The sequence below is a fragment of the Thalassophryne amazonica genome, chromosome 4 (genome assembly GCF_902500255.1).
Source record: "Thalassophryne amazonica chromosome 4, fThaAma1.1, whole genome shotgun sequence".
Taxonomy (NCBI): domain Eukaryota; kingdom Metazoa; phylum Chordata; class Actinopteri; order Batrachoidiformes; family Batrachoididae; genus Thalassophryne; species Thalassophryne amazonica.
In genome coordinates, this window is record NC_047106.1 from 140,386,175 (window position 1) to 140,404,213 (window position 18,039).

An 18,039-nucleotide genomic window follows, 5' to 3' on the forward strand; every position below is an offset into this window, starting at 1 on the left:
CAGAGTAAGGAGCGTGAGTGGATAAATACACTAAACAGAATGAGTGAGGGACGATGACATGAGACAGGTCCAGTGACGTGGAGTGAAAACGAAGCAGATCAAAAGCAAAAGGAGTCAGTGAATGAAAACCAGTGGTGAAAGTATAACATGCCCACAGACCAACAAAAGGAAACGTGAATCAAATAAAGGGCAAACTAGGAAACAGAGTGACAGACCTAAAAATAGCACATGAATAATAAGACTAAAACACCACTTGAAGTGAATCTCAATCTGACATCACAGACAGAGGAAATAAGACAGAACCGATTAGAAGAAGAACAGAAACAAAACCAGAACCTCCAGTAAAACAATGGAAAACTAGAACCAATGATCGCAGAAAACAAAACGAATACAACAAGATAATAAAACACCAAAGATACATAATAAATGCAACCAGAGAAAACATACAAAATTATCAAAAGGGTAACCAAAAGGATCAAATCCGGGAGGGCAGATGACAATAGGGTACAAACCCATAACCTCGCCCTGAGCCCGGACCCACCCTGACAATATGTGCATATGAGATAAATAATGAAATACTTTTTGCACTGCATGTAGCAAGTCACACAAAAGGTGAGCAGAGCAGAATCTATTGTGTGCTCATAAATGTATTTCCATGTTTGTTTGTATCCACGTAAACACAGTAATAGCTTTTCTCACTCTGGGTGGTTTTTCATTTCTATCTCAGTCCACATTTGGCATCTTGGCACAGACTTTTATCATGTGTGCTTGTACGAATCAAATATAGGAAATACTTGTATCTTGTGCGCACACCGTAGCATTTTGAGTGCGCAAAATGCATTGTCATTATGTTTTGTTTTGTCTTAGTTAGTGACAGAGGGTGGAACCTGTGTAGCTCCTGCTCCTCGTCTGCTGCACGGGTAGAGTCACACTCTAATGTGTGCACTGTGTTGTATACCACATCATGTTTAACCAGCTTTACACTGATCAGAATGTGTCCGTATGATATATAAAACATTTTTAAAAAAGTCTTCTCTTTTTTACAGGACAAAGGACGGTAGCGAGTTTTTGTTCCATGCAAAAGATGAGGTGAGACATTCCCGTATTTCTCATTTCTCACAGCAGATGGTGCTGCAGCTGTGTTAAATGTCATTAGTGTTAGCGTGTTAGTAACAGAACAATTGATTAATCAGCTGATTGCTGTGTGCTCCCCCACACCTCACAGGATGACCTGAAAACGTGGGTGACGAGTATCTCCGCCTGTATCTCAGAGCACGAGGAGATTGCAAAGTGGGGTCAACCCCAGCCAACTACCTCATCGACCGACGACGGCACACGCCGCGACGGCAGCAAGGCGGACAACAGGTCGGAGCGAGGCGGGGAGCGCTCAGACCGGGCAGAGCAGATCGATCGGGCCGAGAGAGAGAAGGAAAGAGAGAGAGATAAAGAGAGGGAGCGAGGTGAAAGGTCGGAGAGGTCAGAGCGAGGCGGGAAATCAGACAGCAAACGCTCAGAGAAATCCGGCAAGAAAAAATGAGGCGGGTGACGTCAGGAGCAAAGTGTGTGAACTCTGGATGGAGGCGGGGCTGCAGACCGGTCGTGACCGCGCCCCTCTTCCTGTGTTTGGCTGCAGGACAGATTTGGTGCAGGGGGTGTCTTTCTCTCTCTCTCAGAGCTAGTGACACGCCGCCTGCGCCCCTTAGTGGCTGACTCAGAGAACTGCAACAGGGATTCATCCTGAAGCCTGTGGGAGGAGCAGAATGATGCAGGTCATGTGACCTCTGAGGCTGTCTGAGGAAGCGTAGCTCATACTGTTCCATGGTTCTGTTTGTATTCAGCCCATGTGTATTCCTCACCTGTCTGTCTGTCTGTCTGTCTGTCTGTCCACACTTTGTTTACCCTGAAAAAGCTAAAGAGAGAGACATGATGCCAAAATGTTCTCCAGACATCATTCCTGGGATCTTTGCTGTGTTTCAGCTGTGTGGAATTGAACCTGGTTTCACTTTCAGAGCTCCAAAGCCTCATTCATGCACCAACACGACGACTGTGCCTGTTTCAGAGCGGACGAAAACAAAACTTTCACAAATTCATCCAAAGACCTGAAATCCACAAAAAAGAAAGAGGGGACAAAAATCTGTCAGACAGAGCACACAGAGTAAAACCTGATCAGGTGACCACTGCAGCGCCACGTCTTAAAGGGGTCAGATTGTGCTCTCTCTCTCTCTCTCTCTCTCTCTCTCTATATATATATATATATATATCTACCTATCTATCTATCTAATCAATAATGATTATAATATTGCTTGCTGTTACATCTCCATAGAAATTGTGCTGTGTGGCCTCCAGCTTGTAATATCAGAGTAAGTGAGGTACACTTGTATTTTAATGTTTGGGCCCCCCTGATGATTTCCATGATTTTTCTTTATAAATCATTGGTTGTTTGGATCAGCAATTTCTGTAAAAAATATCATATAGCTGATAAACACAGTGATATTTGAGAAGTGAAATGGAGTTTTTAGGATTTACAGAAAGTGTGCAATAATTTTGTAAACAAAATTAGGCAGGTGCATAAATTTGGGCACCCCAACAGAAAAATACATCAATATTTAGTAGATCCTCCTTTTGCAGAAATAACAGCCTCTAAATGCTTCCTATAGCTTCTAATGAGAGTCTGGATTCTGGTTGAAGGTATTTTGGACCATTCTTCTTTACAAAACGTCTCAGGTTTGTTGGTTTCTGAGCATGGACAGCCCGCTTAAAATCACACCACAGATTTTCAATAATATTCAGGTCTGGGGACTGAGATGGCCATTCCAGAATGTTGTACTTGTTCTTCTGCATGAACGCCTTAGTAGATTTTGAGCAGTGTTTATAGTCGTCGTCTTGTTGAAAGATCCAGCCCCGGCGCAACTTCAACTTTGTCACTGATTCTTGAACATTGTTCTCAAGAATCTTCTGATATTGACTGGAATCCATGTGACCATCAACTTTAACAAGATTCCCAGTACCTGCACTGGCCACACAGCCACACAGCATGATGGAACCACCTCTAAATTTTACTGCAGGTAGCAAGTGTTTTCTTGGAATGCTGTGTTCTTTTTCAGCCATGCATACCGCCCCTTATGTCCAAATAACTCAATTTTAGTTTCATCAGTCCACAGCACCTTATTCCAAAATGAAGCTGGCTTGTCCAAATGCGCTTTAGCATACCTCAAGCGACTCTGTTTGTGGCGTGTATGCAGAAAAGGCTGCCTCTGCATTTCAGCATCATACAGCATCTCTTTGTGTAAAGTGTGCTGTATAGTTGAACAATGCACAGAGACGCTATCTGCAGCAAGATCATGTTGTAGGTCTTTGGAGCAGGTCTGTGAGTTGACTACGACTGTTCTCACCATCCTTCGTTTCAGTTTATCTGAGGTTATTCTCGGCCTGCCACTTCGGGCTTTAACTAGTACTGTGCCTGTGGTCTTCCATTTCCTTACTATGTTCCTCACAGTGGAAACTGACAGCTGAAATCTATGAGATAGCTTTTTTGTGTCCTTCCCCTAAACCATGATGTTGAACAATCTTTGTTTTCAGGTCATTTGAGAGTTGTTTAGAAGTTCCCATGTTGCCACTCATTAGAAGAGATGCAAAGAGAGGAAACATTTGCAAATGGCCACCTTAAATACCCTTTTTTGTGATTGGATTCACCTGTATAAGGAGGTCAAGGGTCATTGAGCTTACCAAACCAATTTTGTGTTCCAATAATTAGTGCTAAATGTATTCAAATCAATAAAACAACAAGGGTGCCCAAATGTATGCACCTGCCCAATTTTGTTTGTGACTGTTGCACACTTTCTGTAAATACTAGAAACTTCGTTTCACTTCTCAGATATTAGTGTGTTCATCTGCTATATATCTTTCTTTCTTTTCTTAATTGTTTATTTGATGAGGACAATGCACATTAATGAACAATTTGTACATTTTCATGACATAGTGTAAATATGCCAGATTTAGCTAAAAGATACTTTCCATCTATAGTCCTCAGACACAAAACAAACAATAATTACAATAAATACAAAACATTAAATTATATACAATACATTTCACCTGTGTTGACAGGTTTAATTGTTTTTGAGCCATTTTTAAGCTCATTATTAAATTTTCAGTTAAATATGATATATGTAACTGAAATTTCTGATCCAGACAACCAAAGATTTATAAAGGAAAATCATGAACATTATCAGGGGTGCTCAAACTTTTGCATACAACTGTATATATTATTTAACCAGTAGGTGTCATTAATCTCCAATGAGCTATTAAATAAGCCTTCATATAATGAAGCTTTTGGTGGAGCAGTTGGTTGGGAGGCTCACTGTAATTTTAATCTGGTTTTAATCTCAGCATCATGACTTTGTCTTCTCCATTGTGTCTTTTTTGTTACTATGAAATATTTGTGCCAAAATCCATCTTCCAAGAGATGCTACTTACACACACTCTGTTAGCAGTTTCGCAACACATGATTGCTTTTTTTTTGGCCTTTATCCAATGGAGGAGCTTCTCAAAGATTCCTGAAGAAAGTCCATCACAAAATCACTTAACGCATATAAAATTTGTGCTTGTCTGATTCAGCCGATGTAACAGGTGGATGCGTGGCATCAGCAGGTGCACCCAGGTTCGGTGTCGCAGACTGAACAGTCTCCCCTGCAGATCTGTCCCCCTGTCTTCACTGCACATGCGTCATTTCGGACCGTCAGCAGCGATTCAAACTGACTTCAGAATGATTTAAGAGGTTTTACTTTATCTGATGTTTAATAATCACATTATTCCCTTTGATCGGTAGAGAGTCAGATTCAGAGAGGCAGACTCAGACGCACTGGTGTCACGCTCTGATCACTTCATCTGTCTTTTATGATGAAATAATGTTGAATTTATGTGGAAATGATTGTTGTACAAAAACGTCAGATATCAGTCGCTGAGATCGATGATGACTGGAGGCAGTTTGAAGCAGAAATGAGGTGATAATCTGTGAATCCCTGCTGATGCTGCATGCACAGTGAAGGCAGGGGGACTGTTCAGTCTGCAACAGCAGTCTGACCAGCCTCCCTATTTGTCCTGATCAAGCACACCAGTGTTTCAAACCCTGACATTGTCTGTGAGGGGAGGTGGTGGCAGCCACAGCTCCTTTCTTCTTAAAGGACATGTGGCACGTTTTTTAACGTTCCACTTAGCAAGACAACAGAAAAGTACTCATGATTTTAAGTCTCTCCGCAAACGTGCTAATAATTAGTGATCACTGATGTATTTTATTCCTCTCACTCTGAACGTTAGCAGGTGCATTTCCGGAAAATGTCTCACTCAGCAATTCTCTGCATTTCTCAGCGTGCGATGCACATTTTAGAAAGAGCAGGAACAGTCCGATGACTGACAGACAGAGAGAAACGAACCTGCTCTGTCCAAAAAAAAAAAATGTCTGAGCTTTCGTTTGAAAGTGACGGCTCGAATTTACAGAGAGGAGATGACACAGTTCACCCTGAAACTCTTAACTTTTTGTGGTGATGTTCTGTTTGTGTGGATACTGGTTTACTGAAGCTGTGTATGTGGATGTGGGACATCTTCATGACGTTTTTTTTTTACAGACTTCCTGACACGGAGATGGATTTGTTACATTGGAAAAGTCAGAATACATTATTTCCAGGAGTTAATATATTTAACATGACACAATTGTGACAAAACTTTAGTCGGATCTACAGCGCACGTGCGTGCTTCTTTGATTGTGTGGAGTTTGCGTTTGGTAAACAATCTATAACACGGTGAATCTGGCATGTTCAGGATTTTCCCACTTTTGTGTTTTTTTTATCAGTGGAGCTGATAGGCTTCTTTTTTTACTTTGAAAGAGTGTGAATTTGGAGCTGGAGTGTGTGTGTGTGTGTGTGTGTGTGTGTGTGTGTGTGTGTGTGTGTGCGTGCGTGCGTGCGTGCGTGCGTGCATGCGCGCTGTTTCAGTTTGCTCCTCAGCTCCATTTTCCCCCTGCAGAAGATGTATTTTTCTTTTTAGATTTTATTGATAACAACACTTATAATTAATGGTGCTCAGAGCTGATCCTTGAGCAGAGATTGTTACTGACAGGCTGCGTTTATGGCTCATGGCTGTGCAGGTGCACAGAAACCTTCTCAGGGCTGCTGCTTTTACCGTGACTGCATCAAAATGAACAGTTATCAATTAAAAACGAGTCATCATAACACAACATCACACTTATGTTAACTTTGGAATTAATCTGCATCAGTTCTTAAAGTTAGCAGCTACATTCCATTCAAGCACACACTGGGACGCTTCGAATAGTTATGTCACCTGATGGAAGCACACGGGTACTCAAGAGTACTTTGTTTTTGGAAGTCTCCATAGATGTTTGCTGTGAATGCTATATACTTTGAAACCAGTCGCGGAAGTGCACAAAGTAATCCCGATAGATCATCGGATGGTCACTAACAGTGTAAATCTAAATTGTTATGATTTCAGTGCGACATGTCCTTTAAAGTAACAGGCACAAAAATAAGTCGCTTCTGACATTTGAACATAAGCTAAGAAATGCTATTTGTGATGAAACACTTTATTATGTTAGTCAGCTAAAAAGGTGCACAATATGACCCCTTTAAACTAGACGTGACATCTGCAGGGTTTGTATTTTTATTTAAATGCTAAGACAAATTGTGACGCTAAGCCTGGGAACATGTGATCAAGCAGTTCCTTCTTGTTGAAGGTAGGAATTTGTGGAAGCAGCAAATAAATTACTCATGGCTGCTGAAGATGCCAGATGTCCAGCAGACGTTAGGATCAGGTTTGGGGCAAACGTCACTGTGCTCTGAGGGGTTATTCACTGTGTCTTCAGCTCTCAGGCACAGTGTCTAGCAGTCTTTGTGGTTGGGTTAGGTTTGGGTAAGGTTTGGGGTGGCCTTCACTGCGTTCTTCAGGATTATCCTTTGTGGCATCAGATCTCAGGCTTCGTGTCCGGCATCTCAGACTGGAAGCTCCATCTTTGTTTTTTAATTTATAAATTGGTGTGCATGATTGTAACGTGCTGAATTTAGCTTCAGTTTGCCATAAAACGTTTATCTTGGAGTTAAGCACAAGAGTCTGTCTGGCATGATTTTTTATTGACTAAAACCATCCTTGTCTGCTCACCTGTTCTCGCCCAACATTTCATTCATTCACACAAACTCTGACCTCTCTGCTTCCAGGGTCTCCGTAGCTCTCAGGTTATGTGTTCATATGTGCTTACTGTGTGCTTCATGTGTTCACACGCCAGTCCCATCTGATGCTGAAACCACCTCAGTCTTCCAGGCGCCTGATCCACAACACGATGTTCACATAGTTTCCTGTTAGAGTGGAAAAACTAGTCAAGCTGCCTGGCTCGGCGCCAGGCGCCACCAAGACTAACTGCTACGGCACTCCGCGTCAAACATCCACCCACTGTGGAACCCTCACTGCCTTACAGTGGATTCGATCTTGGTGGTACTGTAGCTACAGGGTTTTTGGTTTCTGCACTGTTATCTGGCTCCACAGCGCGGTACACCTTCACAGCCCGACCGAGTTCTCTGCAAAGCTTTGGGAAGCCCTGTGCTCATTATTATCTTTTATTTTTACTACATCAAATCCATAAATATCAGGCTGTAGATGAAAACATGAAAATCTCAATGTGAAAACACGTCTGTCCAACATGAGCTCCTATAATTATAACGCACTCTTCCAACCAATCAGGTTCATTCAATCAGATACAAGAACATCCCCAAGACACTGAGTATGACTCAGCTGTTTCTTTATCGTTTTTTTTTTTATTATTATTATTTGACAATGTGCCGATTTGCTTCCACATTTAATTCTTTCACCCATCCATATTGTTGCCAGTGGTTCAGTTTTGGACAAAACATGGCAACACAGAACCTCACACCACATTGGCCCAAATGGAAGTTTATTCTCAGAAGGACATCTGGAAAATATGACGCTGAGAAATAGACTTTGAAATAGACATGTCATATACATCCACAACAGTAGGTGGAGACAAATACCTGTGAAACGAGTGTGTCCCCATGGTTGCCTTTGACTCTCACACCACTTAACACTGCATGCACTGCTTTTTTATTTACAACCATCCACAACGGGCAACAAAAGTTGACCATCACCCTCAGAGGTATGATTTACACTCGTAGCCCTTCTATGCACCACAAGGCCACCACAAATAAAACAGCATATCACATTGAGAAATAATGCAAATCACAATTATTTAGTTTTCCCAGGAGTCTCTGCACACGTTAGAGTGAAGTCCTCCTCTGACCGCTTCAGTATAGATCCATGCTATTGTCACTGCTCAACCTGCATCAGGAGAGATTTCATCTTCATAAAGAAAGCAGCAGCATCACACCACGGCATGCATTTTTTAGTTCCATCTGTGTCCCCCTCAGACCAGACTCAACAACATGGATACTGCTTGTTCATGCACGTCATGAAACAATGCTCAATTCTGTTACTGGCAATTGACATTTTTATTTTAACTCTTTTAAAATAGCTAGCCTTGATTTTCTAATCCCTTTATGGGAAACTGATGAACGTTTGGGTTCTTACCCATCTCAAAAGTCCTTGGAGTACATCGTAGACCTTATGTCATTATGCAAGTGGTGAGCATGTGCAGAAAGTTCTGCCTGTGGAGAATTGACTGACATTATGATCTGAGGAGCCAAGGTAGGCCAGTTTGCACTTATTGTACCACTGTTTGTTGCATGACTGCTTTATGCAAGCTAGTCTGGTTTTTTCTTCTTCTTCTATGTGCTTTTATTTGCATTATTTTCAAATAAAACCATTTTGTTTTTAAGAAAAAAAACATTTGGTCTTCTGAATTTTTTTAAAAATAAATAAAAAGGCTCCTTCAGCTGTTCCCTTGTTTTCCCTCGAGGTCGCCACAGCAGATCCGAGGTGGATCTGCATGTTGATTTGGCAGAGTTTTATGCCAGCTGTCCTTTCTTGCGCAACTCCATATTACATGGACAGTATGTCTTTAAAAAGGGGGATTGTCTTATAATCAGATCATCTTATATTGGAGCCAATATTGTATTCTGATATCACTCAGTCAGTATAAGTAGAAGAGGGGCAAAAAAAGCATGCACCTTTTTCTGTATTATCATAGAAGTAGAAAGATGGAACACTAACTCCTGATCTCGGTGGCTGAGGTTGTGCCGCGCATTCGTGAGAGAAGTTTGTGTGAGAGGAGTTTGGGTTATTCATTTCCGGCCTTTTGCTTTGCAGCCAGCGATTCATTCACAGGTATTATATAAACTCATAAACTCCAATATTCCGCTGGGAATCGATGATATCAAACATCACAAAATAAGGTTAAAGGTGTTACCAGGTAGACTTCTTTCTTCTTCCTACCTTGCGCTACGGAATAATAATTCTAACGAATGAGCAGAGGTTCATATGTTTGTCTCTTCAGCCACCACACACGACATTTTTATTGAACAGTTCACAGTTCACGCTGCAGGATGGTAACGTCCCCTTATAAGCTTAAAGCAACAGCGCCCCCTCTTGGACAAATACAGTTGCATGCATTCATACACTAATCCACTCTCAACACTCCCACTTATGAATGACGTGTACAGTACAACAACTTTTACATAACCAAATAAACTAAAGAAAAAGAAAAACATGACATAGTCAAATGTCATTTTACACACCAAACATGACTCCAGCAAATTTCTGCAGCTTAAGTCTGGAGGAAGGTTTTGTCATAAAATCCGCCACCATTTCGCCTGTGGGACAGAAAACAAGTGAGATCTTCCGTTATGATGGACCTAATGAAGTGGTATTTAATGTCCACATGCTGACACCTTTGTCTACACACAGGGTTCTTGATGAGTGCTGTTGTACCCTGGTTTATCCTCACAGACAACAGTTTTCTCGTACACACAGGCATCTCCACCTCCCAGTAGTTGTTCTACATGAATACACTCCTGTATTGTTCGGGCGAGGGCCATGTACTCGGCTTACCATGAAGATAGTGCTACTGTGGGTTGCTTCTTGGCTCTCCAAGAGACTAAGGGCTCTGTCCCACTGGCGTTTAGGAGGATTTGCGCATGAAATGAGGAGACAAAAGCTGAGCGTCCGCAACAAAGGTGGGCGGAAATGACAAATGTCCCGGGGTGGATCAGCAAATACATGAGGAAGAAAAGCGGATATAACGGAACAGAAGCGAAGGCGACTGCGGAGGCGCCCCCATGAGGGGCACAGTGATGCACTTGCTCCATCCGTGCCCACTCTGTCTGCATGCGCGACATACCATTTGCGGCCGTGCTGGACACGCGTCATATCTGATTTGCACGCTGTCCCGGTCCTCCACCAAGCCGCGCCAACCCGTCGGTTGCGGATATCAGCGGATGACAGGGGATATGCGGCGCGTTGGTTGTGTATGTCCTGCATATGTCTTCAGTATGTGTTCAGGCAGTGATGTGGATCTCATCCGCAGCAGGATTTTGAGCAGCTCAAAAATCCTGGCTGCAGACATGCGTGCCTCTGCGGATGATCACGGACTTGTTCGGATGGCGGCCGACTCATACAGGAATGTTACACGGTTATTGCGGTTGTTTGGCGGATGTGGGCCACTTTTGTGCGCATTCCATCCGCAAATCCTCCTAAACGCCAGTGGGACAGGGCCCTAAGGAGCTTTCTTTACTCATACTCAATACCCGGCGGTACTGCATCTGTCGCTGGCGTCTCCAGCCCAGTCTGCGTCACTATACAGTAGTGTTTAGAATAATTGTAGTGCTATGTGACTAAAAAGATTAATCCAGGTTTTGAGTATATTTCTTATTGTTACATGGGAAACAAGGTACCATTAGATTCAGTAGATTCTCACAAATCCAACAAGACCAAGCATTCATGATATGCACACTCTTAAGGCTATGAAATTGGGCTATTAGTAAAAAAGTAGAAAAGGGGGTGTTCACAATAATAGTAGTGTGGCATTCAGTCAGTGAGTTTGTCAGTTTTGTGGAACAAACAGGTGTGAATCAGGTGTCCCCTATTTAAGGATGAAGCCAGCACCTGTTGAACATGCTTTTCTCTTTGAAAGCCTGAGGAAAATGGGACGTTCAAGACATTGTTCAGAAGAACAGCGTAGTTTGATTAAAAACTTTATTGGAGAGGGGAAAACTTATACGCAGGTGTAAAAAATTATAGGCTGTTCATCTACAATGATCTCCAATGGTTTAAAATGGACAAAAAAAAAAAAAAAAAAAACACGTGGAAGAAAACGGAAAACAACCATCAAAATGGACAGAAGAATAACCAGAATGGCAAAGGCTCACCCATTGATCAGCTCCAGGATGATCAAAGACAGTCTGGAGTTACCTGTAAGTGCTGTGACAGTTAGAAGACGCCTGTGTGAAGCTAATTTATTTGCAAGAATCCCCCGCAAAGTCCCTCTTAAATAAAAGACGTGCAGAAGAGGTTACAATTTGCCAAAGAACACATCAACTGGCCTAAAGAGACATGGAGGAATATTTTGTGGACTGATGAGAGTAAAATTGTTCTTTTTGGGTCCAAGGGCCACAGACAGTTTGTGAGACGACCCCCAAACTCTGAATCCAAGCCACAGTTCACAGTGAAGACAGTGAAGCATGGTGGTGCAAGCATCATGATATGGGCATGTTTCTCCTACTATGGTGTTGGGCCTATATATCGCATACCAGGTATCATGGATCAGTTTGGATATGTCAAAATACTTGAAGAGGTCATGTTGCCTTATGCTGAAGAGGACATGCCCTTGAAATGGGTGTTTCAACAAGACAATGACCCCAAGCACACTAGTAAACGAGCAAAATCTTGGCTCCAAACCAACAAAATTAATGCCTCGCAGATGTGAAGAAATCATGAAAAACTGGTTATACAACTAAATACTAGTTTAGTGATTAACAGGATTGCTAAAAAAGCAGTTTGAAAATAATAGTTTTGAGTTTGTAGTGTCAACAGCAGATGCTACTATTATTGTGAACACCCCCTTTTCTACTTTTTTTTACTAATAGCTCAATTTCATAGCCTTAACAGTGTGCATATCATGAATGCTTGGTCTTGTTGGATTTGTGAGAATCTACTGAATCTACTGGTACCTCGTTTCCCATGTAACAAAAAGAAATATACTCAAAACCTGGATTAATCTTTTTAGTCATATAGCACTACTATTATTCTGAACACTACTGTATATTCAATTGAATACACCACAAAGACAAGATATTTCATGTTCAAACTGATAAACTTTATTGTTTTTGTGTAAATATTTGATCATTTTGAAATGGATGCCTGCAACACATTTAAAAAAAAACTGGGACAGTGGTATGTTTACCACTGTGTTACATCACCTTTCCTTCTAACAACACTCAATAAGCGTTTGGGAACTGAGGACACTAATTGTTGAAGCTTTGTAGGTGAAATTCATTCCCATTCTTGCTTGATGTATGACTTCAGTTGTTCAACAGTCCGGGGTCTCCGTTGTCGTATTTTGTTATTCATAATGTGCCACACATTTTAAATGGGTAACAGGTCTGGACTGCAGGCAGGCCATGGACAACTTACACACCCCCATACCATCACAGATGCTGGCTTTTGAACTTTGCACTAGTAACAATCTGGATGGTCTTTTTCCTCTTTTGTTCAGACGACGCAGCGTCCATGATTTACAAAAACAGTTTGAAATGTGGACTCATCAAACCACAGCACACTTTTCCGCTCTGCATTTGTCCATCTCAAATGAGCTCGGGCGGCAGCGTTTCTGGAAGTTTTTGATGTATGGCTTTCACTTTCACAGAGTCAGAGCTCTATTGAGCTGAGTATTCCATTAACTTTAACTAGTAATGACTTCATGACTTTCTTTGCTAACAAAATTTTGACTATTAGAGAAAAAATTACTCATAATCATCCCAAAGATGTATCGTTATCTTTGGCTGCTTTCAGTGATGCCGGTATTTGGTTAGACTGTTTCTCTCCGATTGTTCTGTCTGAGTTATTTTCATTAGTTACTTCATCCAAACCATCAACATGTTTATTAGACCCCATTCCTGCCAGGCTGCTCAAGGAAGTCCTACCATTATTTAATGCTTCAATCTTAAATATGATCAACTTATCTTTGTTAGTTGGCTATGTACCACAGGCTTTTAAGGTGGCAGTAATTAAACCATTACTTAAAAAGCCATCACTTGACCCAGCTATCTTAGCTAATTATAGGCCAATCTCCAACCTTCCTTTTCTCTCAAAGATTCTTGAGAGGGTAGTTGTAAAACAGCTAACTGATCACCTGCAGAGGAATGGTCTATTTGAAGAGTTTCAGTCAGGTTTTAGAATTCATCATAGTACAGAAACAGCATTAGTGAAGGTTACAAATGATCTTCTTATGGCTTCGGACAGTGGACTTATCTCTGTGCTTGTTCTGTTAGACCTCAGTGCTGCTTTTGATACTGTTGACCATAAAATTTTATTACAGAGATTAGAGCATGTCATAGGTATTAAAGGCACTGCGCTGCGGTGGTTTGAATCATATTTGTCTAATAGATTACAGTTTGTTCATGTAAATGGGGAATCTTCTTCACAGACTAAAGTTAATTATGGAGTTCCACAAGGTTCTGTGCTAGGACCAATTTTATTCACTTTATACATGCTTCCCTTAGGCAGTATTATTAGACGGTATTGCTTAAATTTTCATTGTTACGCAGATGATACCCAGCTTTATCTATCCATGAAACCAGAGGACACACACCAATTAGCTAAACTGCAGGATTGTCTTACAGACATAAAGACATGGATGACCTCTAATTTCCTGCTTTTAAACTCAGATAAAACTGAAGTTATTGTACTTGGCCCCACAAATCTTAGAAGCATGGTCTCTAACCAGATCTTTACTCTGGATGGCATTTCCCTGACCTCTAGTAATACTGTGAGAAATCTTGGAGTCATTTTTGATCAGGATATGTCATTCAAAGCGCATATTAAACAAATATGTAGGACTGCCTTTTTGCATTTACGCAATATCTCTAATATCAGAAAGGTCTTGTCTCAGAGTGATGCTGAAAAACTAATTCATGCATTTATTTCCTCTAGGCTGGACTATTGTAATTCATTATTATCAGGTTGTCCTAAAAGTTCCCTAAAAAGCCTTCAGTTAATTCAAAATGCTGCAGCTAGAGTACTGACGGGGACTAGCAGGAGAGAGCATATCTCACCCGTGTTGGCCTCTCTTCATTGGCTTCCTGTTAATTCTAGAATAGAATTTAAAATTCTTCTTCTTACTTATAAGGTTTTGAATAATCAGGTCCCATCTTATCTTAGGGACCTCGTAGTACCATATTACCCCATTAGAGCGCTTCGCTCTCAGACTGCAGGCTTACTTGTAGTTCCTAGGGTTTGTAAGAGTAGAATGGGAGGCAGAGCCTTCAGCTTTCAGGCTCCTCTCCTGTGGAACCAGCTCCCAATTCAGATCAGGGAGACAGATACCCTCTCTACTTTTAAGATTAGGCTTAAAACTTTCCTTTTCGCTAAGGCTTATAGTTAGGGCTGGATCAGGTGACCCTGAACCATCCCTTAGTTATGCTGCTTTAGACGTAGACTGTGGGGGGGTTCCCATGATGCACTGTTTCTTTCTCTTTCTGCTCTGTATGCATCACTCCGCATTTAATCATTAGTGATCGATCTCTGCCCCCTTCCACAGCATGTCTTTTTCCTGGTTCTTTCCCTCAGCCCCAACCAGTCTCAGCAGAAGACTGCCCCTCCCTGAGCTTGGTTCTGCTGGAGGTTTCTTCCTGTTAAAAGGGAGTTTTTCCTTCCCACTGTAGCCAAGTGCTTGCTCACAGGGGGTCGTTTTGACCGTTGGAGTTTTTCATAATTATTGTATGGCCTTGCCTTACAATATAAAGCGCCTTGGGGCAACTGTTTGTTGTGATTTGGCGCTATATAAAAAAAAAGTTGATTGATTGAGTTGACTTTGCATGGTAGAGTTTTAACTTGCACTTGTACAGTGGTGGACACAGTTCTGCTAATCTGCTAATTATCGAAGATAATGTTTTCATTATCGGATTAGCTTTTCACATAACTTTGAAAACCATCGTCTGACCAATTATTTTCCGATAAGTTTTGGTCGGATAATTTTTAGATCACTAACATTTTTGCAGACGTAGTTTTTGTAGACAAAGTAGTTATAGAAAAGAAAAAAAACTCATTTCTTTTGACCCCATACTAATACGCTGGCAATAGCACCCAAGTCATCCAGAGGCATAGTGTTTTAACTTATGGTTAGAATTTTTACCAAACTAATTTTGGACAAGTTATATAAAGTGAAAATATCAGATATATGTTTTAGTTTTAAAGTAATGCACTAATTTTGAAGATTTTAGTGTGGACATGGTGTGTGTGCAGTGCATTATGAGTAAAAGTTCACGACAGGAGACATGTATTTGAGAGGCTCTGATTAGGCTCCACATGGACAGCAGCATTAAACTCTCTGTGTATTGTGCCTAAAACTCTCGTGAATATATTTTCTGCCTTCATAGACGTTGTTATTGTGTTTGTTTTATGTAAAAATGCCAGAAGAAGCTCAGGTTGCTTTTCCAAAAGCCGAAATTGTGATTTGGGCCGTGTGATATAACCAGCGTCAAAATGCATAGAACACTGCCATCTACTGGCGACCGGTTATATCACAGTGTTGTCGACCGCAGGATTTTAAAATTATCTGTAGGTTTCCAAAACCTGAGAGACCCCACACGTGGAGATAAAAACAAATCATAGATCTGACAGGTTTAGTTGTACAGTGTGTGGTGTCAGCCACACGGTAAAAACAACACACACAAACAGATTTCACACACGAACATTCCCAGGTCAAGCACCTCGCTTTCTGATTGGCTGCATATCACATTTAGCTCCTCACATCCTTCTGAGCAGATCAGAGCGCTCTTACAAACCACACATGGCAGGAATATCTGATAAGATTATGTTTAGCGTCATCACGATTGTCAGGGCGTCCTTAAGATTGTCGGAAGGGGAAGATCGGGTCTGATATCGGCCTAATTATCTTGCCGGATAGAGTTGTGATGTCATCACGCATGTGCTTAGGCGCTGTCTAGCAGGATCTTGAAAATTTTTCATTTTTTATACAAATGAAAAAAAATTACATATTTTACAAAAGCACATTTATTTGTAAACACCAACACGTTACATTGATTCACTTGTGTTGCTTTTTACATAGAATGAATGAATCAACCAATCAGTATGAGCGGAGGCTTAGTTACCCATAATCCCCTTTGGGGATCTGTGTGTTAATGTTCAAATCTTCAGAATTAGTGCATTATTTTAAAATTAACAGATGTGTTATATATCACTTATATATCACAGTAATGTAACCTCTTAAAATGTACAATGTGTTATATATCACTTTGTACATTTTAAGAGGTTACATTAATGTAATTATTCTATCTGGAATAATTTTATTTATAAAGCAAAACCATAATTCAAACCTGCTTTCCATTTCAAGACCTCTGCCTCATCGCGGGACCACTGTATCCTGTCAGGATAAATGACGCTTTCCTACAGCAGGGAGCAGAGCGCACAAAGACATGCACTGGCTCACTGGCTGTTTGGGTTTGTGATCGCTGTTGGTTCTTTCAGGAGCTTTGGCAGTGTTTAAACTCCAAATTAGCTTCTTAGTAGCTGAGAGCGTATGGGAGACAAAATTAAAATTATCGGTTATCTGTAGCTTCCGATAAGTTTTTAGGCAGTTTATCAGTTTAGCGTTAAACTATAACTTTTAAGTTAGCTGATTACCAGTTATCGAAGCTAACTTTTTGGTTAGCTTTGCCCACCACTGTACTTGTAGATGTAGCGACGAACTGTGTTAACTGACAATGGTTTTCTGAAGTGTTCCAGAGCCCACACAGTAGGATCCTTTACACAATGATGTCGGTTTTTAATACAGTGGCGCCTGAGGGATCGAATATGTACAATGTATCAATATATCTTATATAAAATATAGATCTTGCAGTTAATTGGCAACAAGGCAAGTTTTATAAGGCAGTTAAAGTGAAGTTTATTCAGCCAGCTTATTTATTTCATTTTTTAATGTGATTTCTGGTCCAACAGACAAGCTTATCATCTAGTCCATTAGTTTCTTGTCCAAAATGTGGTGCTAAATTTCTTGTCTACATTTCTACAGGGATACAGTTGCTATTTATTTAAATTTTTTGAGATCTTATTGTTCTCTGTTCAATTTATACTTATTTTACTTTATTGATATCCCAGTATAAATTGTATATATATATATATATATATATATATATATATACATACATACACACGAGGTCTGTTAGAAAAGTATCAGACCTTTTAATTTTTTTCAAAAACCATATGGATTTGAATCATGTGTGATTGCATCAGCCAAGCTTGAACCTTCGTGCCATGCGTGAGTTTTTTCACGCCTGTCGGTTGCGTCATTCGCCTGTGAGCAGGCTTTGTGTGAGCAGTGGTCCACCCCTCTCGTCGGATTTTTATTGCGAAGAAATGTCTGAATGATTTGGAGCTTTGCTGCATCAATTTTTTCCAGAAACTGTGAGAGACCTCCAGGTGGACACCATTCGGAAAATTCTGTTGGCTTTCAGGGACGATTTTATGTGAATTACACAGATTAAGGAGTGCTCCAGCCGGTTTAAAGACCGCCCACAGCTGCTGAGAGCGCGCCGCGCTCCGAGCGCTGATCGACATGCTGAATCAACCAGATCATTTCCAACGTGAAGGCTTTGTTAATCCGGGACGTCGTCTGACTTACACAAAAATGGCAGGAGACGTGGACATCAGTACTTTTTCGGCACATTCCACTGTTATAGGAGTTTTTTATCCGAGTTACCTCTTTGGTTTTGAAGAGAAAAGATGGTGAAGTATGACCAATATCTACTCTCGGGGGCGGAGTCTCTACTGTAAAACAAAGTCAATTGGTTCCAAAAAGATCTTATGCTAGTTTGTCATCAAACAAGTCCACTT

The 18,039-nt window shown here is 41.0% G+C and overlaps 1 protein-coding gene across 1 annotated transcript in view; it reads left to right on the forward strand.

Moving 5' to 3' along the window:
• Nucleotides 1-2,366, forward strand: part of LOC117509055 (spectrin beta chain, non-erythrocytic 4-like) — a 301,034-nt gene extending 298,668 nt beyond the window's left edge. The window contains 2 exon segments of the mRNA XM_034168865.1: nt 1,047-1,089; nt 1,226-2,366. Of these exon segments, the coding sequence (XP_034024756.1) occupies nt 1,047-1,089; nt 1,226-1,537 (355 nt within the window). The 3' untranslated portion in view covers nt 1,538-2,366.
• The last annotated feature ends 15,673 nt before the right edge of the window (nt 2,367-18,039 follow it).